Genomic DNA, 26,036 nt, shown 5'->3' on the forward strand with positions numbered 1-26,036 from the left:
TCCTGAATTCATCCGTTGTCTGTGCTCTTTGACAATAAAGTTACCTTTTTCCTGATGGTCGGCGCTGTCATCTGTAAAGAATCTGATTGGAAGAGCGCTCTGGAACGTCATTTCCTTGCGACGGAAAGTTCTGTTGATGTGAAAAAGGTATTTGGGGGAGAAGGGGAGCACAGGGTGTATCCGGGGTGCGGGGGAGGGGTTGGTGGTAGTCATTGTAAGGACAGAGGAGTAGTCAGGGTGGGGAATAAGTGTACATGTATCCTCCTGTCATCTGCTCTGTAAACATATATACATGTGTGTGTGTATATATATCCCAGCAAAGCTTTTTTATTTCTGATAATTGCTAAAAAAAATGTTATGACATTGCATTCATTTATATAAATATATGAGAAAAAAAAATTAAAAGAATAATATACACTTGCAGGCCACTTTATTAGGTACACCTTGCTAGTAACCGGTTGGACCCCCTTTTGTCTTCAGAACTGCCATAATTCTTCATGGCATAGATTCAACAAGGTGTTGGAAACATTCCTCAGAGATTTTGGTCCATACTGACATGATAGCATCAAGCATTTGCTGTAAGATTTGTCGGCAGCACATCCATGATGTGAATCTCCCATTTCACCACATCCCAAAGGTGCTCTATTGGATTGAGATCTGGTGACTGTGGAGGCCTTTGGAGTACAGTGAACTCATTGCCATGTTTAAGAGACCAGTGGTGAGATGATTTGATCTTTGTGACATGGGGCAGTAACCTATTGGAAATAGCCATCAGAAGATGGGTACACTGTAGTCATAAAGGGATGGACATGGTCAGCAGCAATACTCAGGTAGGCCGTGGTGTTTAAATGATGCTCAATTAGTACTAAGGGGCCCAAAGTGTGCCAAGAAAATATCCCCCACACCATCACACCACCACCAGCCTGAATCATTGATACAAGGTAGGATAGATCCATGCTTTCATATTGTTTAAAGCGGAGGTCCACCCTAAAGTGGACCTCCGCTCATCGGAACCCTCCCCCCCTCCGGCGCCACAATTGGCACCTTTCAGGGGGAGGGGGGTGCAGATACCTGTACAGTACAGGTATTCTGCACCCACTTCCGGGATAGCTCTCTGCGGAAAGGAGCGTAGATTACGCCCCTTTCCGCAAGTGCCCGTCCCTTTCCGCAAGTGCCCTGCTGCCTGCTGGGAAACACACAGATCCCAGAGGCAGCGGGGACCGTCCTTATTGCGCAGCGCGATTCGCGCATGCGCAGTAGGGAACCGGGAAATGAAGCCGAAAGGCTCCATTTCCTGATTCCCATACCCAAGATGGCGGCGGCAGCACCCGACAGACGATCTAGAGATCGGCTTCGGGTGACGACATCGCGGGCGCGCTGGAAAGGGAAGTGTCACTATTTTAAAAGTCAGCAGCTGCAGTATTTGTAGCTGCTGGCTTTAAAAAAAAAAAAAAAACGCGGAGTCCCGGCGGACTCCCGCTTTAAATCAAATTCTAAAACCCACCATCTGAAATTCACAGCTGAAATTGAGACTCATCAGACCAGGCAACGGTTTCCTGTCATTTTATTGTCCAATGTTGGTGAACCTGTGTGAATTGTAGCCACAGTTTCTTGTTCTTAGCTGACAGGAGTGGCACCCGGTGTGGTCTTCTGCTACTGTAGCCCATCTGCTTCAAGGTTTGATGTGTTGTGCATTCAGAGATGGTATTCTGCATACCTTGGTTGTAACAAGTGGCTGTTTGAGTTACTGTTGCCTTTCTGTCATCTCCAACCAGTCTGCCCATTCTCCTCTGACCTCAACAAGGCATTTTCACAGAACTTCCGCTCACTGGATATTTTCTCTTTTTGTAAACCATAGATATGGTTGTGCGTGAAAATCCCAGTAGATCAGCAGTTTTTGAAATACTCAGACAGGCCCCTCTGGCACTAACAACCATGCCACATTCAAAGTCATGTAAATCCCATTTTTTCCCCCTTCTGATGCTCGGTTTGAACTTCAGCAAGTCGTCTTCACCACGGCCTAGATGCCTAAATGCATTGAGTGATTGGCTGATTATCATTTTACGTTACCAAGCAATTGAACAGATGTACCTAATAATAAAGTGGCCAGGGAGTGTATGTGTATGGCTCGTTGGCAGGCATATTTGGTCTGCAGCTACCTAGATCTTGTTGTGGTTTTCCTGGGAGAGCATTCTAATCATAGACAGGAAACACTCGTGTGGAAGGTTGTTCTGCATCTGGCACAGTGTTATCAAAGGCGATGTTGGGTAATCTCCTATCATGTGGGACACGTTTTACCCCAGGAGTGTATTGTTATCATAGATTACCTTTTCTTAAAGGATAAGTTCACTTTAAAAGAATAAAATAAAATGCACATTTTTTTGCAGGTAAAAAAATGTGCAGTTATTATTTTTTGTTGCAGAAGCCTGGAAAGTATTGCACCTGCAATTGGCAGATGTCTGATGTCATGTATATCTTTTGCACACTGTCAGTTTATCGGCTTCCTTGTACATCCCGTACGGGTAAGCTGATACTCCCTGACAGGAAGACTCAATGAATTACCACAGCACTGTGGTAGTTCATTGAGAACTACAAACCAACAGCCACTAAGGATGTCAGGACTTGTAGTTCATTCAGACACACGGAGCTGTGTGTCTGAATGAAGCCCTGCACAGTCATGCTGTTTTCAAATAGTGGCCGCCAGTACGGGAACTTCTCCCTGTGCGGCTGCAGCACTGTGAGCATGTTACATGTTCTACCTTAAAATCAGGTGGAAAATGTAACATGTTCCCAAAGGTGAACTTATCATTTAAAGGATGTTTAAATATTTTTATTTTGTTTTCCACATTTACAAAAGACAGTAAAAAATATTTCTTATACATACTATTACAAATCACTTTGTTTAGCATTCATGATATTTCGATATTTTCAACATTCATGTAAAAACAAGAAGTAAAAAAATACACATTGGGTACCCGACTGGATCGTTTCTTAGTTTACCAAAAAAAAAAAAAGAAGTCAAGCCTGAGCTTGTTTGGCTGTACTTCTCCTATGGGTCACAGGCGTGCAATTCATTTTGCACTCCTGTGACCCATTTTCAGCAAAGAGCGGGCTGAAGTCCACTCTCTGCTGATGTCACAGAAATATCTCGTCTTGGGCTCTCAGTGAGCCCCTGAGAGCCTGAGACAGCTGCTCCCGGCCCCTCCACAGCTCAGCGCTCCAGTGAGTGAGGAGGAGCAGAAAGGAGAGCTGCTGATTGACAGTCGGAGGCTCTATGCTCAGGAAGCTGTCAGAACAGAGTCATCAGCGATGTCTGATGGCTCAATTCTCAGTGTAGAGATGCCAGGGGACAGATGCAGCATCGGTCTGATGCTGCATCCACCTAGGTAAGAATGATTGAGGATAAACCCCCAAACCCATACTTCTCTTTTAATCTACACCAGTGTTTCCCTGCCTTTGTTCTGTTATGTATCTTTGCAGTAAATGCCACCTGTGCAGTGGGTTTTAAAGCCGAACTCCAGGTAAACTGCTAAATACACAGATAAACTACATATATGGGAGCAATTTTACCAGCAAAAGGATGTATAGTTTTGTATAACTATGCTTGATCTTTACACAGACCTGCTAGGCAGCACAGCCAGAATAGTGTCTTCCCTTCTTGCTACTGCAGGTAAAGTACTTCTAAAGGCTCTTTTGTGACAGCCTAAACAGGCTCCAAATCTAGATACTATGTGAGGCACAAGCTTTATAAAGTAAACAAAAAGCTTCTTTACCTCTCCTGAGTGAGCCAAATCCACCTTTTATTCATGCCTTACATGCTTCCCCTTCCAGAGAGAGGAGCGCAAGGGGTTACAAATAGCTAATATCAAGACAGATTCAGGTACTTACTAGTTGCATTTAACAAATGGCATTACAATTGATGGCACCCAAACATGGTGCATGCCTATCAAACAATAAAGTGACAAGCTGAGAAGGTAGTCTAGCAAATGGAAACAAAGGTAAATAGTGTGATGAATGTGGTCAACAGCATAGTAGGTCTCCTGAATTCCATAACAAGCACAGTGCACTAGCTGTGGCACAGACAGGAGAATTTTGCTCTGTGTTCTAGTTAGGGCTGTGCATGAAAGTACACTTCAGTTGATGGACAAGAGAATGAAGAGAGGAGCCATTCAGCAAAAACACCAAACAGATGCAGCGGGGTCAATTTACTAAAGGCAAATAGACTGGCACTTTGCAAGTACAGTTGTGCTCATTTTCCCACAGCTTGGCGAAGCTCTGCTGCTTTCCATCATCCAGTCATGTGCAAGTAAAAAATTTTTTTTTTTTTTAATTATTTTTTTTTTTCTTTGCACCTAATTGGGTATTCTTTACAAAATGAAGCTTTACCACATTCACACACAGTCTATTTGCCTTTAGTAAATCAACTCCCACTGGCTCCTCTCTTCATTCTCTTTTTGCCTTTGGTAAATGAACCTCAACATGTGCATCATGGTCCTGTTAGGAAGTGTGTTTAAGTTGTACATAAGAGAGAGGAACTGGCATGCTGGAGAATAGAGACTGATAGATAATGAATTAGCCTCTACAGCTAAGCAACTACCATAGCAGTAAGTGGTGGTTGGTTGTTCAGCAGGTTCCAAGCGGTATCCTGACAATTGAAAAGAGATAAAAGCAGCAGCGGCATTTGTGACAGGCTTGATTTCCCAGAATTCCCATACTTTGGGAAACGCATTGGCCTACACAACCATGGTTTGTCAAATTACAATGGAATTTCAAATACTATGAGCTCTTTTCTAATTCTTTACAATTATACAACTGTACTTTTATTTTTCTTCAGCTCATCCACCATGGATATTACCTTTTTGTATCTCTTGACCCTCCCTCTTAGAGTGTAAGCTCTAATGAGCAGGGCCCTTGGATTCCTACTGTATTTTAACTGTACTGTTTGCTCTCATGTTGTAAAGTGCTGCGTTAAACTGTTGGTGCTATATATAAATCTTGTATTATAATAATAATAATAATAATAACAATTTATTGTAGTTGTACCTAGGTATTCCTGATATATTCCTGACATGTCTGGCAGCTTCTATTTTGTGATTGTGGGACATCATGACAACCCAGTATTTGAGATGGAATTTCTGCCCCCAGGAAAGACCGAGTCCAAGGTATTTGTATGTAGCTGTTTTGAGTTTTTCACTGTTGGGTGTTGGTATTAAATCTTTCATTGCTGGACCATGTTTTTCTTTTCACACATTATAATGACATTAGTTAATTTGAAAAAAAAAAAACAATATAGTTTCTGAAAACAGAGAACCGCTTGAGTACATGTCAGTTGCAATTTTTTATTTGTGCAAATATTTTTTTCAGTATATTTTCAGTACAAATACATTTAAAATTTATTTTTAATGCACACAATCATAACATGATATCCAAATATTGTGTCAAATCTAAAAAATGAAACGGCCTCATCTTTATTAACCACTTGCTTACTGGGCACTTAAACCCCCCTCAGTCCCAGACCAATTTTCAGCTTTCAGCGCTGATGCACTTTGAGTGACAATTACGCGGTCATACAACACTGTACCCAAATGAATTTTTTATCATTTTTTTCCCACAAATAGAGCTTTCTTTTGGTGGTATTTAATTACAGCTCGGAGTTTTATTTTTTGCTAAACAAACAAAAAAAGATGCAAAAAAAAAAAAAAAAAAAATCATGTTTTAATAGTTTGTTATAAAATTTTGCAAACGGGTCATTTTTCTCCTTCATTGAAGTGCGCTGATTAGGCGGCACTGATAGGCTGCATTGGTGGGCACTGATGGGCTGCATTGGTGGGCACTGATGGGCTGCATTGGTGGGCACTGATGGGCTGCATTGGTGGGCACTGATAGGCATAGTTAAGGCGGCACTAATAGGCACAGATAAGGCGGCACCGATGGGCACAGATAAGGCGGCACTGATGGGCAAAGATGGGCACAGATAAGATGGCACGGATGGGTGGCACGGATAAGTGGCACGGATGGGTGGCACGGATGGGCACTGATAGGTACCACAGATAGATGGGACTGATGGGCACTGATAGGTGGCACTGATAGGTGGCTCTGATAGGTGGCACTGATGGGCGGCACTGCTGGGCACTGATGGGCGGCACTGCTGGGCACTGATGGGCGGCACTGGGGTGCAGCACCTGAGGCAGATTTTGGGTGGCACTGTGGGTGGCAATGCTGGGTGGCACTGTGGGTGGCACTGTGGGCACTGCTGGGTGGCACTGTGGGCACTGCTGGGTGGCACTGTGGGCACTATGGGCACTGCTGGGTGGCACTGACAGGGGGGCACTTACTTTATTTCAGGATGGCACTGCGGGTGGCAGGTGGGCACTGGCAGGGGGCAGGTGTCCTTTTAAATTGCTGGCCGTGATCGGGACTGATGTCCCGAACACGGCCGCCGGCGATCGGCTTTTTTTTTTTCTCCTCGCGCTGTCAGCGCGAGGAGGAATACTAGCCGATTACCGGCTCCGTTTTATCACATGATCAGCTGTCATTGGCTGACAGCTGATCACGTGATAAGGGGTCGGGATCGACCCCTTACACGGATCGGTGATCAGGCGAGTCTCACGGACTCGCCGATCACAGAGCGCGCCGCGCGCGCCCCTCAGGGGGCGCGCAGGCCGCTCGTAACCGGGACTACGTCAATAGACGTAGTCCCGAAAATGTGGGTCCGCGCTATTGCCGTCATTTTGCAATAGCGCGGATCCCAAGTGGTTAAATATCAAAGATGTCAAGCCTCAAAATTGCTCCCACCAAATAGTAAAAAACGACAACACCCAAAATGGTCAATAGGCAACTCTTAGAAAAATGTACAGGCTCATCAACTAAGAGTTGGGCCCCCCCTTTATAAAAGTATACAAAAAAAGAAAAAAAAAAGAGTTGGGCCCCTTTTACACTAATGTTCTGATTTGGGTCTGCCTGTCCGTTTTTCAGGCATACCCTATTAGAACCTCCTTCTCTATGGAGAGGTGATTGTAAACAGACATGTGTCCGTTTTACATCCGCCTACATCTGATCTGCTAAAAACAGACAGAAGGGGATCTGTTCCCTTTCTGTCCATTGGATCGGGAGGCAGTAGGGTGTGAATGGACAGGTGGTCCATTTCCATCCAACCGCCAATTGAGGAGAGCAGACTGTGTCCATGTCCACTCTGCATAAGCGGTGCTGACACTGACCTGTCATCCGCCTACTCAGCAGAGATCAGTTGACAGATCCACTTCTGAGCAAGCAGATCGCAGCTGGAGTCTGCCTTGTGTGAAAGGGCCCTTGGCTGTAAACGAAGACCTTAGAATTATTCTCTGGCTATACATGGATATATGAGTTGCACAACTTATATTTATTAATGCATGAGCAACCAAGGTGCGTGCCTATGTATATATGTGTGGGGTAATTTTTAAATATATAGGAAGGTAATGTGCAGATGACCGGTATTCTATATAGAGACATAAAGGGCCTAATGTATCCCTTATGCCCTCCCTGCGTTAAGCCCGGGTAGATCAGAGAGCCCCCAATCTGCTGTTTACCTGGCTACAGCTGACTGGGAATTGACATCTGTGAATCTGTAAGAGCTCAGGAGCTATGTACCTTTTGGGTCCAATGCACACAGGTGATATCAGGGCACAGTTTTATTGTGAAGAAGTGATGAAGTGGTTTACAGATGCCCAAATCCCTTCTATATTGTACAGTAATGCTGGCTGTTAACCCGTAAAACAAGCTTGTATACACTAGTGCAGCTAGCTGTAAGGCTCCTTTCACACAGGGCAGAATCTGTCCAAGCAGATCTGACTGCTCAGCTGGGGATCTCTTTGCTGATCCCCAATGAGCAGGTGGATGACAGGACCGTCTCCGCTCCGCTATACAGAGCAGACACGGACATAGCCTGCTGCTCTCTATGGGGCGGTCTGAAGGAAACAGACTGCATGCCCGTTACCATCAGATTGCCATCTGCTCCGCCAGACGCATGGCAAACATATCCCCAGCCATCTGTTTTTAGCGGAAGGGATCAGATGCTGGCAGGTGACAGCGGGCAGCCACCACCCCATAGAAAATAATGGGTGGTTCAGCCGGGCCCACCTTGAAAATGGACAGGTGGACCCGATTGGTCCGCTGGTGTGAAAGGGGCCCAAGTTTGTTTTAACCTTCTGATTGCCAGAACATAAAGTATATGTACTTGGCAGTTGGCATGTGCATTAAAAAACAGATCTGTTCTGTTTTGTTTCAAACGGAACAAAACCCATCAATTTGACTGTTTTAAAAAAATAGTTACGTTAACTGTCACATTTGCTTGTGCCTTAAACCAACTGTCATAACTGATCATATGTGCAGCACCATGGCAGTTGCAAATCAAACAGAGGCTAAGGTGGCAACTTCCTTGGCTGAAAATGATAGGAGGGTTTAGTTCTGCTTTAAGGTGGGGAATCTGTGAGCTGAATTACCTGCTATGTCCTAGAGATTACAATTGTTTAGATTCTCTGCAGTAGTATGTCTTTCCACCCCTCTCTATATAATGCAGCTGGACACTATATAAAATGTAGAGTCCATCAGGTTAGCCAACTTGATTATTTGACTTTTTATTATGAGGCACAGCTAGCTGGAACTGGGAATTCTGGTGGGGATGTCTCATAGATTTCAGTAGATAAACAGATGGATACAAAACACGTGAATAATTCAACTTATCTGTGAATATTCAAAAATGAGGCATTGGTTGTAACTGTTATTAACCTTATGCCCCATACACACAATCGGAATTTTGGTGGGAAAAAGCTCTGATGGTTTTCCCGATGGAATTCCGATGGGATTGCATACACACGGTCACACCAAATTCCGACTGTGAAGAACGAGGTGGCGTACAACACTTACGACGGGACTAGAAAAAGGAAGTTCAATAGCCAGTAGCCAATAGCTTCTGTCTCGTAGTTGAATCTGATCACGTGTGAGTTTTTGTGCGCTGAATCGCATACACACGATCGGAAATTTGATAGAAACTTTTTCCGTCTGAAAAATTGAGAACCTGCTCTCAATCTTTTGCTGGCGGAAATTCGGCCAGCAAAATTCTGATGGAGCATACACACACATACACATTTTCAGACGAAAAGCTCTCATCGGTCTTTTGCTGGCCAAAATTCCGACCATGTGTACGTGGTATTAGAACATAGTGGTGTGAATTTACTAAAGGCAAATTGACTGGGCACTTCAGAAATGCAGTTCCACTCATTTTTCCCCAGAGCTTAAAAAATGTGGTGAAGCTTCACTTTGTAAGGAATACCCAGTCAGATGCAAGGGGGAAAAAAACAGCATTTTTGCTTGTACATTAAATGATGTAAATCGGCAGAGCTTCATCGCATTTACTATGCAGAGAGGAAAATAACTGTACTTCCAAAGTCCACAGTCTATTTGCCTTTAGTAAATCCACCCCAGTGTCTAAAAAGGAAATGGTAGGGATAAAATACTTTGCATATTAGCAATGATTACACATGAAATTATAACTAAAGGCAAAACTTTTTTCTCATTCGTTCATTGACAGACACCACGCTTCCTTATTCAGAACCATAGTGTTTTACAGCCCCCTACAGGAGTAGGACACTAGGCAGAAAAAATACTTGGCTACGCCCATGGGCAGTCCTAGGTGAAATACACCCCCCTCTCTGCTATAGTTTTATTTTTTCTTTCTAGTCAGGAGTAAGGACCTAGTTCCCTGCTGGGATCTCTGGTCCTGGCAATTTTTAATTTTTGCTTTTTAAGCTACTTTTTTTTTTTTCCTTTCGATTTTTTCCTGCGAGTTCTACAGTCAACTGCCGGACTGGGCAATGGGCTGGACACTAAGATCCAGTGGTCTCCCCAGTCTGGGCAGCTACGCACTAGGTTGTCCGTGACATAGCCCCACTGGACGGGTGCTGGCCCTGCAAGTTAAATGTCTCACAAGGTCGCATACGGCTGGGTCTCGGTTCCTCATGGCTGTCAGCCTCCCACTTCAGTGGCGAGGAGGATCTGTGTGGGAGCGTTACCTGTGCACTCGCTGGAGCGGTAAGTAAAGGGGCCCCCTACTCTCCTTCCCTGGAGTGGTGTGGGGCATGGATACTCCCTGGGGTGGTCGGTCCCTCCTGGATTTCTCCTCTATATCCACCCCCACCTCCCCGGATGAGGCCCAGGCCTCTGGCTTAGGTGCTTCGGACACTCGGTCCACCCCCCTCCGCTCCAGGGTTGTCACTATGGGGGAGGGTACACCTTGTCACCTGATGGTTGGGTGGGGGACCAGGCATTCACATATCTGCGCCCCCTGCAACAGCTCTCCACTAATTTAGGCTGCGGCTTTGCGGCCTACTGACCGGGCGATGTGCGAGGCAGCCCTAGAGCAGGCAGTAGAGGTCGCCTTTTGGGGGGGTTGTTTACGTGGGCCCTCCATAGGCGCCCCCTGTGAGGGGTCTTAATGGATGTCCCCCATGGGGGGGCCTCAGCCAGTGTCCCCTGTGAAGGGCCCAGTGGTGTCCCATGTGCGGGGTTCAGTAGTGCCCCCTGTGCAGGGTTTCTGTAGGCGCCCCTTGTGTGGGGTCTCAGCCAGTGCCCCTTTTGGGGGTCCAATGGTGCACCCTGTCTGAGGTATCAGTAGGCACCCCAGTGCAGGGTCTCGGCTGGTGCTCCTTGTGAGGAGCCTGGGTCAGTCCCCCATGTGCGGGGCCTTGGTTGACGTCCCCTGTGTGGGACCTCACTGACACCCCTGTGCGGGGCCTAAGGAGGTCTTAGTCGGTGGCCTTCCTGTGTTCTTCTCATTTTCACAGGTGGCGCTTTGGCATATAGGCTAGTAAATGGCGCCCCCTGCCCTCCCCTGCCTCATCGGTCTCGACTGATCCTGTGATGCCTCTTGAACGCAGTTCCTCTGGTTGCTAAGCTCTCTGTTTCTGCAGTGGTGCTTAGACATGTATTGGGGCTTAAGTGTTGGTCTGCAGACTGGGCTTCTAAAAAAAAAAGAAAAGCTCTGACTGTGTTACCATTTCAAGGCAATTGTCTGTTTGGGGCTACCTTGGATGACATTGTTACGAGTCCCATGGGAGGGAAGTGTAAATGTCTTCCACAGTCTGAAATGGGGGGGGGGGGGGCCTCGTAGTGGATTCGGTCCTTCTTCTCGGCACGCAATGGACCTGGTCTGGCGAGCCGAGAGCGGGACTCCCTAGACCCACAAACAAGGCCCCTTCAGCATGAAGGCGCACCCTCGCCTATATCCTAATGTTCCAGCCTTGAACCCCTAAAAAGGGTTTTTTCCTTCCAATTGGCATCTGTCATCGGTCTGTTGGCAGTTCTCCTTGGGGCTGTGCAAGCCCTGTTGCTTCAGGGTGTGCTTTGTCCTGGTTCCAATGGGTACAGAATGAAGTCCATCCGCACGGAGGTGGCATCCCTTCATGGTGGGGACTTTCGGGCTTCTGTCGACATCACGGATGCTTATTTACACACTCGAATATGTGTCCAACACCAACACTTCCTCCATTTTACTGTGGGTAAAAAGCATTTTTAACTGACTGTACTTGGTCTCGCCTCCACCCCTTGCATACTTGCAAAGGTGTTGGCCCCAGTTCTGGTGTGGTTACATAAGCAGGGGATTGCAGTCCTGGGCTGCTTGGATAATCTTCTTCTGCGAGCAGAGTCTTCGGCCTCCCTGAGGGGCGACATAGCTCGCTTATACAGACCTAAGTTTTCAGTTGGATTGTTTCTATACTACCTTAAGTCTGCTCCGGTTCCTTTTTAGAAAATTGGATTATCTGGGCCTGACTCTGGAATCATCTCTGGCCAGAGTGTTTCTTCCTCTGGACAAACTCCAGAATTATTGGTCTAGGGGGCGGTCCGTAGACCAGGACTCTCTTCTGGTGGACACTGCAGACGTTCTGGTGGACCCATGGGGCCAGTATAGTTGGATCTATGAATCTCCTCCTCTCAAGATTCTGCCGTGGCTTTTGTGCAGGATCGAGGCCGAAGGGATTTTGGTCATTCTAGTGGGCCCGGATGATCTTGTCGGTCTTGGTACGCTGCCCTGGTGTGCTTGGTATCTGACATCCCTTGGCGACTGCCTCTCGGGCAGGTTCTACTGTCCCAAGGGCCGATATTCCATCCTGCTTCAGTCACTGGTTTTTGAAGGCCTGGCTGTTATGAGCCAGGTGCTGAAGTTACAACACTGCTGAAGGCTAGGAAGCCTTGGTGTGAGGCGCTTGCCATTTACTCTTCTTTCTCGGTGGCTCGGATTTTGACCTTCCTTCACGCGGGGGGGTTGAGCAGAACTTGGCCGTGAGTACCATCAAGGGCCAGGTGTCGGCCTTGCCGGTTTTCTTCGGCATCCCCTGGTCTCTCACTCCCTGGTGTGTACTCTTAATCAAGGGGTTTGACATCTGCTTCCACTGGTGCGGTCGATTCTACTGCCATGGGGTCTACTCTTGGTGCGTTCAGTTGTACAGGAGCCTCCCTTTGAAAATATTAGGGCTGTTCTTCTGCTTGCTCTGTCCCAGAAGGTGGCTTTTTTGGTTGCTATCACCTCTGTGTTGGACCTGTAGGCGTTACCATGTCATACTTCTTACCTGGTGATCCACAAAGATGAAGTGGTTCTTCACCCTTGTCTGTGGTTCCCTCCTCTGATTCCTTTTGATTAAGGATGTTGTATTGCCTTCCCTGTGTCCCAGGTCAAAATATCCTAAGGTATTTACCTTGCGTGCCCTGGATGTGAGATCAAGTGATTCGGGTGTATTTGGCAGTCTCAGGGCCTTTTTGGAGATCAAACTCATTGTTTGTGATCACAGACGGGCCAAAAAGGGACTGTCTGCTTCTTCTGAAACCTTTCTAAATGGATCAGACAGACGATGGCTCTAGTCTATTCTATCAGGGGTTGGGTTCCTCCTTTCCCTGTTACGATGCATTCTTCTTGGCTGCTTATTGCATCTGAGGCCTTCCATCAGGTGTCAGCTGCGCTGGTTTGTAAGGTGGCCACTTGGTCGTTGGTGTACACTTTCTACAACGTGGCTGTACTGGCATCTGAGGATGCTTCTTTTGGGCTGCAAGGTGTTACAGGCTGCTGTTTCTGTTCTATTCCCTCTTGAAGGGGTATTGTTCAGGTTGAGCTCCTGTTACTTGGTTGGCTGTTGTTTTAGCCTTGGGATTTTTTGTTGTCCCACCCCTCATGTTTGGCACTGCTTTGGCTTTGGGATGTCCCTAGGGTTCTGAATAAGGAAACGCTGTGTCTGTCAACGAACGAATGAGATAATAATAAAACTTACCTTAAAATCAGTTTAAAACACCCACTGACACTGCTTGAGACAAAACTGAAGGTCTATGGCAGAGATGTATATCACCTAGGACTGCCCATGGGCGTAGCCAAGTCTTTTTTTCTGCCTAGTGTCGTCCTCCTGTAGGGGTGATATAACCCTATGGTTCTGTATAAGGAAGCGCTGTGTCTGTCAATGAACTCAGAGAAACTGATTTTACGGTAAGTCAAAAATCCTATTTTTTAGTTTTGGATAGTGGAGATGGGTTAGAACACCTATCGGGTTTTTATTGTTGTCTGTGTCCCCGTTAGGGAGATTCATCCTCTCTCTATTTGTCTTGTTTTACCATTATCATTGAAAGTAAAAAATACCAAATTTTTGGGTTGCCCTTAATTTGCAGGGATATCCTCTCATTTCCAGTTTTGGTTATGGGACAGGAAGTGAAGGGGAAATTTCTCGAATGGCAAAAAATCTGATGGGTTATAACCCTCCATTACTACTCTATCCAAAATAAAAAAAATATATGTGTTTTGCCTATAGTTCTACTTGAAAGATCTTTTCTTTTAGGACCTATAGTTACAACGTTTGTGATTCGTTAAAAGAAAATGTAACTACAAAATTCACCAATAGGCCACAAAAACAGTTTGTGTTTTTTGTTTTTGGATGTACTTTGTAATATAACAGATTGTGACCCATCCCAGTGTGTGACATAGTGAATCCTGAAGGCTGTGTGACTACACAAAGGTTGCAGACTGTGCAAAACAATCCAAAAGACGATACATCCAAATGCAGCTCCTACATATATGCGTAGTACAGAATTTAAACTTCAGTACTTCAAGAGCTCTTGGATAAAAATATAACAGTGGACTTAACCCAGTTTCTTGGTGACTTTTGTCCTGACTGGTATTTTCTGTTATCGCAGGCATGATTACAATGTGTCTTTTCTTGTGTTTTCAGCCAGCCAAAATTAAAATAGAGTATGTTTTTATTTTTATGCAAATTGTAAACTCTGTGTTTTTCCATTCTGTACCATTGAGACTTTTTTTCTAGATACAGACAGTAAGATATTGTTGGTTTTAAAATGCAATTCTTTCTTCACTCAAAGGATGATCATCGCCATCTGAACCAGTTCATCGCCCATGCAGCGCTTGACTTAGTAGATGAGAACATGTGGCTGTCAAACAACATGTACCTCAAGACAGTTGACAAGTTTAATGAATGGTTTGTTTCCGCTTTTGTAACAGCTGGGCATATCCTTTTCAGTAGTTACAAAGTTCCCCTTGCACGTTTCCTAATTATATTCTGCTTTCTTATAGCAATTGACTATTGGTTCATTTAGCACTGATTAATCATCATTCAATAACAGAGCTCCCTTCATCAATAGATCTGCTTGAGGAATGATGTCAATGCACACAAAAGATTAATAATGTAAAGCTCAAATGGCAAATGTAATTTCCCTGAATAGCCATTTGACCTATTCTAACATTTGCTTGAAAGACTTTCACATTATAGTTCTATTCACTATCTGCAAACAGTGGCTTTCTTAGAGTGACGTATATATTATGTTCAAAACATCCTAAAAAATTTTTTTCCAGGTAAATATAAATAATTGTACTTGAATACAGGGGGTCCCCGACTTACGAACCACTCCTACTTACGAACAAGGCGCTGCGGGGACCCTCTGCCGTTCTGCACAGACCATCTGCCGTTCTGCGCATGTGCAGCCAGATGGAGCCTCGGAAAATGTTGGAATTGTCCGTAATTGGCCGCCCATGCGCAGAACGGCATTCAACGGAACATTGGAAATGTCCGGAATTGTCATTCTGCGCATGCGCGGCCGACTTACGAACATTTCCAGATTACAAACAGGAGGAAAGTCCCTAACGGGTTCGTAATGCGGGGACCCCCTGTATTTTGTATTTAACCCATACAGCCAGCAGGTGGAGCTTTAACCCTGTCAGATATCTCCTACCTCTACAGTCAGTGTATATGGCTTGTCTAGGTTTTCAGTTAGATTGAGATAGTAAGTTAAAGTGTTCACATGCAGTGTCTGTAGCTGTCAGCCAGGAGTGCATACCACCATGCCAAGTTGGCCCCATGAAACCCAGTAAGGGGACGGGGCCACCCAAAAACAGTAATCAGGGAGGAGAGATGTTTGAGAGATGGGATTCAAAGACAAAGGCTTAAACCAAAAACCACACAGCAAATGTGGTGGTTGTAAACCTCAGCCATTAAATAGGATCAAAGCATATCCCTCTATATAGTGTGTACTTGTCTCAACCGAAAATACCAAGTGTAATTTTTGTCTGCTGCTTCATTCCCCTGCTATCAGCATGAATCACATCTGACAAGTTTTGCTGATGCCAATAGAAAAAAAAAAAGGTGACAGGGGAGGGTTCTCCAGCTGATTGACTGCCTCAGCTCTGTTACTGTGTGCTGTGTGAAGGGGGATGTATCCGTTCCATCCAATCAGCTTTCATCTCTCTTCACTGAGCTCTGCACTGTGTACCTTCAGCTCCCTGTCCCCTTTTTTTTCCCTGACACCTCAGACAAACTTTATAAATTCTGCACTTTAAATGGATGTAGACAAGAGAAGACTGCAGATAAACAGGTACAATTTATGTAAGAGGATTTGTTTCATCTCTGTGTATCAATTGGGGCCAGTAACTTCACTGGGTATATGAAAGGATTTACAACCACTTTACGTGCCGATGTCTTTAGCACTAACTGCTGCAGCAGCTCATCCTGGAGTTGATTTATTAAGGGAAAAAAAACTTTCAAGACTTCTGAAGTACTCAGAGCTGTCCTATCCTTTAAGTTCAAGATGGCTAATATTTTAGAAACCACTCGGGCTCTGATTTCCCACAGGCTTTTCGTTATGAGATTTAGATTTTCAGCAAGTTTTCAAAACAAAGCCCAAACAAACTGTAAAAAGGCAGAAAATGGACACTTGTTTAATTTCCTTAGCTTTATTATTTTACATATGAGATTCATTATGCTGCACGATGTCCGGCAAGAAGATGGAATAAAGAATTTCTTTAATGAAGCGTATGACTTATACATCAAGGTATGGCATAATGTATGTTTTTACAGTGTGTATACCAGCTTGCTATGAGAGAATTCACAATGCATTTAGTTAGCAGATGGTCAGCTATACAGTAGGGTTATAGATGAACCGACACCAGGTTTACATTAATTCTGTTATTAAAGTCAAGGTCTTTTTCCTGTACATGCACATTGAGAGGATTGTTCTAATCTTTGGAAGAGGAACTGATTGAATACTTGGTTGCAGAGGTTTTTCAGCAAGCTGTAGACATTCGTTTGTGAACATGCACATTTTCTTTGTAAAAAGCAAAATTAATCAATACCTTTTGTGGCTATTGTGGTGGTTATATTACACCTAACAATTACTCCCATGGTTCTATACACTATTTTAAATGTCTCTTTATGTCTCTTTTACATTAGAGACATGTAGGTAGAAGAGAGAAAATGCATACATAATATTGTGCTTTTCTTTGTCCCACACAATCGTAGGACAAAGCTGTAATGGGTCTACAGAGGAAAGACTTGCTCATCACTTATTAATAGAGTTACAATTATAGAATCAAAGAGATACAATATATTTTCAAGAAACATGGGGTCGAGTAATCAGTTTTGCTGTAGAACAAAAAGTCAGTGATGTAAGTATAATACAGATTTACTAGAGGATTGTGGTTTGTTTAAAAAAAGTAGTGGTGCACTCAGGGCTACCGATAAGGGGGTACAGCTGGCCCTCCTCTACCGGGCCCCATCAGTTCAACAGGAGGACCGGCTGTACTCCAGGACCTGCAGCAAAGCCAGCTTCTCCTCTCCTTTTCCCCTCCCCTCCCTGTCGGGTAGGCTGTATAGGGCTTTGTGATTTATAACAGCAACCTTGAGTGCACCAATACAAAGCAAGTAATGAATGGATTGCTGCTATTGTGCTTTAGGCTTCTTTTGCATAGATATTCTGATTGTGGCCACCTGCCCATTTGGAACCTTCATTGCTCTCTATGGAGTGGCGGATGTTAATGGACATGTGTCCGCTGGCATGCTATCCAGTCTGCTAAAAACAGACAGATGGAGATCAGCTCTCCATCCGTCCATTGGATCGGATGACAGTTGGAAATCAACCGCCCCATAGAGCACAGTGGGCTGTGTCCGTGTCTGCTTTGTATCAGCAGAGCGGACACAAACCTGTCATCCGCTGGTGTGTGAAAATGGGCCTAACTGGGCTTCTGTTATGTCCCCTTTTAAGGAGAAATGGGCTACCACCAGGCATAGCTGCCCTCAGTTTATACTTTATATAATATACTGTATATGTAAGGCTGGGAGTTCTGTTAGAGGTATGGATCGCATAGAGAGGGGACTTGATAATGCAGTGGGGCTTCCACATTCATTTTCATGCATATACAACGAAAACTGTTTAACAGAAATTGTTAAAACGGTATAGAATTATTTTTTTTGCTTGCTAGCTAGTATGAGTGGAAGGAATTTTTTGTATTGTACTTTTCAATATAAAACTCAACCTTGAATACCGAATTGTGTGTACAATACAGATTACCACTCTTGGCTGCCTGAGATTACTTGATTACAAAGATGCACAACATACAGCAAAATATCAATGATAAGCAGTAGTAAAGTATTGCATTGTGTTAGGGATCAATTAACTGAGAAAGTTAATTTACATAATAATGCCCTTTCTTGGCTTACTTAAAGGGGTTGTAAAGTCAGAAGGTTTTTTCATCTTCATACATTCTATGCATGAAGATAAAAAGCCTTCTGTGGGCAGCTGCCTCCCTAATACTTACCAAAGCCCCATCTCTGTCCAGTGATGTCGACGAGTGTCTCAGCTGTCCGAGACACTCCCTCCTGAATGGCTGAAACACAGCAGCAGCACCATTGGCTCCTGCTGCTGTCAAAGTCAGTTAATCACTCAGGAGAGAGGGATGGGGCCGAACCACAACTCTGTGTCTAATTGGACACACAAAGCTGCAGCTCCGGCTTGGGTGCACCCATAGCAAGCTGCTTGCTGTGGGGGCATGCAACAGGAGGGAGGGACCAGGAGCACTGAAGAGGGATCTGAGAAAAGAAGGATCCAAGCTGCTCTGTGCAAAATCATTTCACAGAGCAGGTAAGTATACCATGTTTCGTTATTATTTTTATAAATAAAAAAAAAACAGACTTTACAATCACTTTAGGGCAAAGCTTTTTTTTTTTTTTTCCTTTTGGTTGGCATAAGGGAGGGTTCTAACCCCCTGTTTTTGTTCTGATGTCAAAATTTTGAATTTTCTTTTACTTTTAATGATAAAGGTAAACAAGAGGGGGAGAATCTGTAAAACTGACAGATGTTCCAACTCCTCTGCACTCTATCCAAAGCTTAAAAAATATTTTTAGAGATGCAAACTTTCAGGATGCCTCAGATCCCTTCTTCAGACTTCATATAGTTCTGAATTATAATTGTAACTCTCTGTATAAATGTGTTTTTCAGAATTATTGCATAATGCCTGAAGAAGGAATCTAAGGCATCTTGAACTTTATTAGCTTAAGTTAGCCAATAAAGGGGATCACATAAATTCCAACCTTTCTCCAATAAGAAGCAGTCTAATTTACCTGATAAATCACTGTAATGCCTGGCAGCTCACATGACAAATACTTGATGCGAAGCTGGAGTCAGGCTAAGATGACTTATTACATGGAAGCTGAAAAACGTCTTTAAGAAATAGGTGGACAGAACTTGAATGTAGAGACAGATTAATCCAGTATCGTTTGGAACAATTTACATGATAAAGATAATATATCCACAGTGTAGTTTATGCCTTCCAACATTTACATTCTTTATGGCTTTGAGCAGGTAGGAACCACAGTCAATCCATATGTCTTGATTTTGAGGTTTTACTAGAATGACTTCACTGATCATAAGCTCATCTCTTGCTGCAAATTAATACATCAAGAAGCATTGTTAAGTAGCTTAAAAATTCTCAGCCCATAGGACAGATAGATAGGCTCACAGTCATAGCCAATAGGAGTCTTGTGCATAGTCTGCCATATATATATATATATATATATATATATAGTTTGGTATAGTTCAAGACAACCTAATATAAGCTGAAAAAATAGCTAAAACAAAATACTACTCCCGCTATGCACCCCTGTTCATAAGTTCTATAGAGGTACTTACTGATCGTGGCTCCTTTTTATTCCTGCTATCATAGCATTTTGAGGCAACTCCTGCATCAATTTCTACAATAGAGGTAGCATTCATTAAAGTTGTGGCAGTTGGCACTGGTGCAGTTGTGTGGCCAGAAACACTTAAGCCCTGTACGCAGGGGACAAATGTCGGTTGAAATCAGCGGGTACATTAGAAACTGGCTGACATTCGGCTCATGTGCACAGGTACATGGAAAACTGGTGTTCGATCAGCATCTGAGAGCGATGACTGGTGTGTTCTGGCAGAGGGGTGGTCCTTCTGTCAGAAGACGATAGCAAGGAGGGGAGATTGCTATACTCGCATCAAATAGTACAGAGACCTTCTTATGAGCTGCTCGGGTTTTGTTTTGAGCTGAACGAAAAGAAACTTACCGTGTGTGCCAGGCCTAAGGCGCCTTTCATACGTGTGTTACTTGGACATCAGAGTTGCATGACAAGTCGTTCCCCTATGACAATCATTAATATCTGTATGACTTCAAAGTAGTCCTTGTACTACTTTGGTCCGATTTTGATGCAAGTTGAGGTCCTCAAGTTTACACAGGCATTCCCAGAAATCGCAGTAAAAAGGCTGTAAAATCACATAATTTCCAAGTGTAAAAGTGGCCAAAATTGGACCGAATCACTTTAAAGTGGTAATAAAGTAGAACTATGGCCAAAACCTTTTTTTTCCACCATGGATAAAGTAAAGGAGGGTTATAGCCCCTTTTTCTTTTTTGCCATCTGTGTCCTATTGGGGAGATTTACCTTAAATTTGTCTCATAGCCAAAACAGGAAGTGAGGGGGGATTCCTGCAAATTCAGGGAACCTATTGAGGCCCTTCAGGTCACCAGAACTAGTTTCCCCATTGGAAGGTTTACCCTCCTTTTCCTGTTCTGGGAACAATCCAACATTTGACTTTTTTTTTTTTTTCACTCTCTCTATTTGTCCTGTTTACTGTTCTCATAAAAAGTGAATCTCCCCAAAGTGTCATGGAAAACAATACAAACCTGACAGCTGTTTAAATCCCTCCCCATTTTATCCAACACAAAGAGAAAAAAAAAAGCTGTCTTTAGGTATTTTTTTTTTTTTTATATTGCAGCTTACCAAGTCTTCATGGCTGCATTTGTTTTCTTGCTCTTTACATTATTTTCACCTGGTGATCTGGCCAGTCAGTTTGTTTCTTTCAAATTTATCAGTTACGAGTGTTGAGACAAATCATTTAACACAGACAGGGGTGCTTACAATGATCAGCTTTTTTAAATGTAAAACTGTTATCCCAAAGAGAAAAACAAACGGTTTGCTGTAACTACGCAGTGTGAGCTGGAGTTTGGCTTCAATTTTAGTGTATATAAATCTGCTACTACATCTGACGTACCCTTCCCCCAGATTTACAAAACTGATATCTGCTGTGCTCCTTCATCCAGAATGGGGGCACTCTAATACAGGAGGTGTGTTACTGGCCAGATCACCAGGGGGAAAACTGAGGAGTTGTGGGGGGGGAGACAAAAAAACAAAAACAAATGCAGGCACCACATCTAAGGAATGGTAAGCAGCAAAATATTACATTTTCGGGTTGGGATTTAATACTGCTTTCATTTTACTTACACTATACTGAGAAGTGATGATAAAAATAGTGCTTTTAGCAAGGATGGAGCAACTTCACAAGTTATGATTGAACTTCACTTTTGGAAACCATTTTGCTAACGAGGTAGCATAACCTTATAGGTCATTTATGCAGAACTTTCATAGTGTAGATTACCATCAGTCCCTGCCCTAAAGGAGCTTATGACCTAAGTTCCCTATCACACATCGGGGGAGATCACTGGGCTGACCTTGCATGGTTAGTACAGCAGTTCCCTACCGGAGCTGTCAGTTTCAACCCCCGAGGGTTGCACAAAATAAAAAACTGGCGTGTACCTGGCTTTAAAGGGGAGCCAGTTAACCTATCGCCATGTTTTTGGAGTGGTGTGGAAGCAAAAGGAGAACATGCAAATTCCATGAAGATGGTGTCCTGGCTCAGATTTGAACAAAGAACCACAATGCTGCTCTTCATTATACTTTCACCTGGGTAAAAAAATACAATGCCATTGTAATGATTATTATGTCATATTTATTTATGTGTTGTTGTATCCTGCTCAGAAAGCTGTTATGATAAATGTTGATGCTATTAGAGAAGTCATTGTTTTAAAGCAAACAAAACTTAAAATATTTTCATGCATACAGCAAATAACAGTTTTGTTTGCTTTAAAACAATGACTTCTCTAATAGCATCCACATGTATCCTGCTTCGAAAGCCGAGTTTTATACTGTAAGGTACAAGGATAGGTTCCTGGTAACTGGCACCCAGACTCTATAATGCTGACACTCTTTGTTCTAGTTTTAGTATTTGCTCATCAAAAATGTAAATTCATATTTTTTTTTTTTTCTTTCCACAGTTTGCCATGAATCCTTTTTATGAAGCAAACACCCCTGTACGATCTACTGCTTTCGATCGTAAAATACAGTTCCTTGGCAAGAAACATCTATTAAGCTAAATAAAGCAGTCACATTGAACTGAGCAAGCTTGATATTTATTCCATGATGGGCCAGAGTGCATCCTGTGAGAGCTACAACATCCTATTCTTTTCTCCAAGAAACTTTTATTGGATTTTTTTTTTCCAATTGACAACTCTTTACTGGATTGCCTAAGAGTATACAGTATGTATTATTGCTGATATATCCTAGTGATTGTGGAAATCTATAAGAGACCAATTAAATTTTTTTCTTACATCTTTGCAGTAGGTTACTCATACATTTCATCTGGCTACAAGGTGTAATGCTGTGTAAAATTCCCAACAGGTTTACCATTTAAAAGCTAACCTAGATACAAACGAAGTAGAACTATAGGCCACATTTTGGATAGAGCAAGGGAGGTTTATACCCATCAGATTTTTTTTTTTGTCTTGTGTCCCCATTGGAAGATTTGCCCTTTATTTATTTCTTTTTTTTTTTTTTTTTTTTTTTATTTACTTTCATTAACTTTTTTTTTCATTTATTTACTTTCATTTTAAATTAGCATGTTAAACAGGACAAATAGAGGGGGGTGTACAGGCAGCAATAAAAAAAAAAGTACAGGTGTTGTAGACCCTCTTGACTCTGTCCAAAACGTAAAAAATGTTGCATTTAGTTACACTTTATAAGGCCTCTTGCACACTGCCGCTTAAAAGCTCAGTACAGCTTTGTTTTATTGTTTTTTTTTACTGAGCTAAATACAACCCATTAATTGTAATGGTGCTAATGCACACAGGTGTGTAAACAAGCACCATGTATTCCTCAATAGAAAAAGAAAAAAAGAAAATCGGCTTGTCAGTAATTTATGCCTCATGCATGCAAATGCTAATTTACATATTGTGCAGAAAGAGAATGCGAGAATAAGTTTGCGCGCATAAAAATGTGTACAAATACATACCAAAAACAAAGTCTGAAAAAGCAGATGCTCAAACAGGAGTGTCATGTGCAAGAGGCCTTAAGTTGAACTCCTGTGATGTTTATTGCATACTTACATGGGTCCAGCTTGGACCAATATCAAAAATATGCTATCTTATACCTAATGGGCTATAGGGGAAGCTGAAAATCACTCTAGTAGTCAGTGCCATCATGATCTTCCAGATTCTGTGCCACATTTCACAGAACACCTCGTTTTTTATTTTTATTATTAGGATTCCTGATTAAAGCGGGAGTTGGCTTTTAAAATATGGACACTTGCCCCTCCAGCGTGCCCGCGATGTCAGCACCCAAAGCCCGATCTGTCAATCGCCTCTCGGTGCTGCCGCCACCATCTTCGGTGTGGGAATCAGGAAGTGAAGCCTTTGCGGCTTCACTTCCCGGTTCCCTATTGTGCATGCGTGAGTCGCGCTGCACAATAAGGACAGTCCCTGTTGTCTCTGGGATCCATGTGTTTTCCAGCAGACAGCAGGGGCCCCGCAGGAAGTGGTGTAAATAGCCGCAGATTCTACGGCTATCTATATCTATTATACAGGTATCTGTACCCCCCCTCCCCCCCTGAAAGGTGCCAATTGTGGCACCGGAGGGGGGGGGGTTTAGATGAGCGGAAGTTCCACTTTAGGGTGGAACTCCTCTTTAAATTAGGTGGAGTGGAGGGATGCTAACAGCATGATTGCCACTTCCTTTCCAGTCAAAGAACACCTTGTATTAGCGGAAATAAATAAATACAAGGTGTTCTCTCAATGGCGGCAGTACTGAATGGGCAACCCTGTGGTCACTGTGCAGAGGGTAAGGATTCTGAAGATCACTGCTGTCGCTCTAGGAGTGCCAAATACTACAGTGATCGTCAGCTTCTCCAGTGATCCCTCATGTGTGATATATGCAAACTTACATTGATCCAGTTTGGACCAATGTAAATATGCAATAAAGATCATACCTGCTTTAACAGTTTATACAGCTGGCAGCAAGTAAGATGGCTTACTTTTCAGTTTGACTCCTGTGAAAATTGTTTTTTCATTTTTTTTGCATGGGGTCAAGACAAAAACACAAGCAGGGAACTGCCATTACACTTGCTCGTGCTTTGTACAAAACAACTGCTTGTAAAAGATGCATGTTTTTTGTCAAGCAAAAATATTTTGACTGTGACACAATATTCAAGAATAAATTTGCAACATGGATGATGCTGTGTATGGTATTATTGAATGCTTTTTATTAGGGGTGTAACGGATCAAAAAACTCATGGATCGGATCGTTCCTCGGATCAGAGTCATGGATTGGATAGCAAATAATTTAATTAGCAAAAACCTGTGAAAATTCCACCACCATATAGTCCCCACTGTAATATCCACAATCTCCCCCACTGTAATATTGGCTGAGAATTGCTGAGTATGGCAGAATATTGCAGAGTATGGCTGGGGATTGGCAGATTATGGAGGGATGGCTGAGCAAGCATGGATGGATGTGACTGCAATTGTCGCAGAGCAGTGCTGTGGGCACTAGAGCCAGCCCACAGCACTGCTGCCATCCGATCTCTCCACTGTACAGATCAGTACACAGAGGGGAGAGAAACCGGCATCATGATACATAAAATATCCCTAATATAAGCAGAACTCTGGGATTAAAAAAAAAAATCCCCCCATTAGTACACCCCCAACACACACCGTTATTACATTTGTGAAATTTACCATTATACGACTTGAATTTTCAGGAAGTCAGCTTTATGATTTTAAAAATTGCATCATCTTTTCTTGCAGGTGGTGGTAGAGCATTATTGCATTATATCCTCTAACTGTAATCAGCCTACATTTTCCATGAATCCTTGACACGGGAGTGAATGTGGGAGGTACACTAGGCTTGTACATGTGAATTCGCCCACTTCAACATAAATCACACAACCTTCATTCTGCAGCCAGCAAGCCATCCATAACACACAATATGATAGCCTTATAAATACAAAGCATTTTATTATAAATGCAAACCAGTGTAATGTGGTGGGAGCTTGTCAGTCCCACCAGTGCAGAGCGGGGATTATTATCAGGAATCACTTGTATGACACAGCGGGATGTCCCACTGTGTCAGGTATAGTATACAAGAACACCAATCCCCGCCGTTATGATTAAGAGCGCACTGTGCTGTCAATCATAACAACGGCGGGGGCGGGACATCAGCGAGCAGTGTTCTTTAATACTATACCAGACACAGTGGGACATCCCCTCTGTGTCATACAAGTGATTACTGATAATCGCCGCTCTGCACAGAGATAGCAGCCCCCCCCCCCCCCAAGTAGGGGTGCACATCTTCACTGGTCTCACGATTTGATTACGATTATCTGGTCAATGAGTCCATTCCACAATGCATCACGATTACCGACGAGTGCCCACTACCGCTTGGGCTGCCTAGGCAGCCCTTCCACCCTGCAATCTTCTGGGACACATCACAGTTCCCAAAAGATTGCCTGGCTATGCAGGACAGCGCAGTGAGATATGCGCACCTGGCTGTGAAGCTGCAAGCTGCCACAGCCGAATGCCCACAGTAGTAATGCCAGCGCCGTGGACAGACAGGGGAGAGAATGGAGGGTTTGGGTGGCCACGTCGCTGGATTGTGGGACAAGTGAGTGTCTTTTTATTAACCTCCCTGGCGGTATGATTCAGTCTGGAATTAGGTGCTGAAAGCGGTACAATTATTTTGCATGGAAATCTGGCATTTTATTTTGTAGTCCTGTACTTCTTAGGAATAACGCTCTTAAAGAGGGAGTCCGCGTTTTTTTTTTTTTTTTTTTTTTTTTTTTTTTTTTAAAGCCAGCAGCTACAAATACTGCAGCTGCTGACTTTTAAAATAGTGACACTTACCTGTCCAGCGCGCCCGCGATGTCGGCACCCGAAGCTGATCTCTCGATCGTCTCTCGGGTGCTGCCGCCGCCATCTTTGGTATGGGAATCAGGAAGTGGAGCCTTTTGGCTTCATTTCCCGGTTCCCTACTGCGCATGCGCGAGTCGCGCTGTGCAATAAGGATGGACCCGCTGCCTCTGGGATCTGTGTGTTTCCCAGCAGGCAGCGGGGGACTTTC

General features: G+C 43.6%; 1 protein-coding gene across 1 annotated transcript; it reads left to right on the plus strand.

Annotated features, from left to right (window-relative positions):
• On the plus strand, window positions 1–24,148 carry TRAPPC2 (trafficking protein particle complex subunit 2). Its single transcript, XM_077482534.1, has 5 exons — window positions 1–147; window positions 5,038–5,162; window positions 14,386–14,529; window positions 16,261–16,347; window positions 21,923–24,148. Exons 2-5 carry the CDS (start codon window positions 5,070–5,072, stop codon window positions 22,019–22,021), a joined length of 423 nt encoding a protein of 140 aa, XP_077338660.1. The 5' UTR covers window positions 1–147; window positions 5,038–5,069; the 3' UTR covers window positions 22,022–24,148.
• Window positions 24,149–26,036: the final 1,888 nt, after the last annotated feature.

The sequence above is a fragment of the Lithobates pipiens genome, unplaced genomic scaffold (genome assembly GCF_037356315.1).
Source record: "Lithobates pipiens isolate NorthernLeopardFrog02 unplaced genomic scaffold, aLitPip1_a1.2 Scaffold_16, whole genome shotgun sequence".
NCBI lineage: Eukaryota > Metazoa > Chordata > Amphibia > Anura > Ranidae > Lithobates > Lithobates pipiens.

Bases quoted from the DNA above. Each gene is read 5' to 3' on its own strand.
- TRAPPC2 (XM_077482534.1), top strand. From the start codon at position 5,070: ATGTCTGGCAGCTTCTATTTTGTGATTGTGGGACATCATGACAACCCA. The intron at 14,530-16,260 runs CATATCCTTTTC...TTTATTATTTTA, and splicing joins CCGCTTTTGTAACAGCTGGG to CATATGAGATTCATTATGCT. The intron at 16,348-21,922 runs GTATGGCATAAT...TTCTTTCCACAG, and splicing joins CGTATGACTTATACATCAAG to TTTGCCATGAATCCTTTTTA.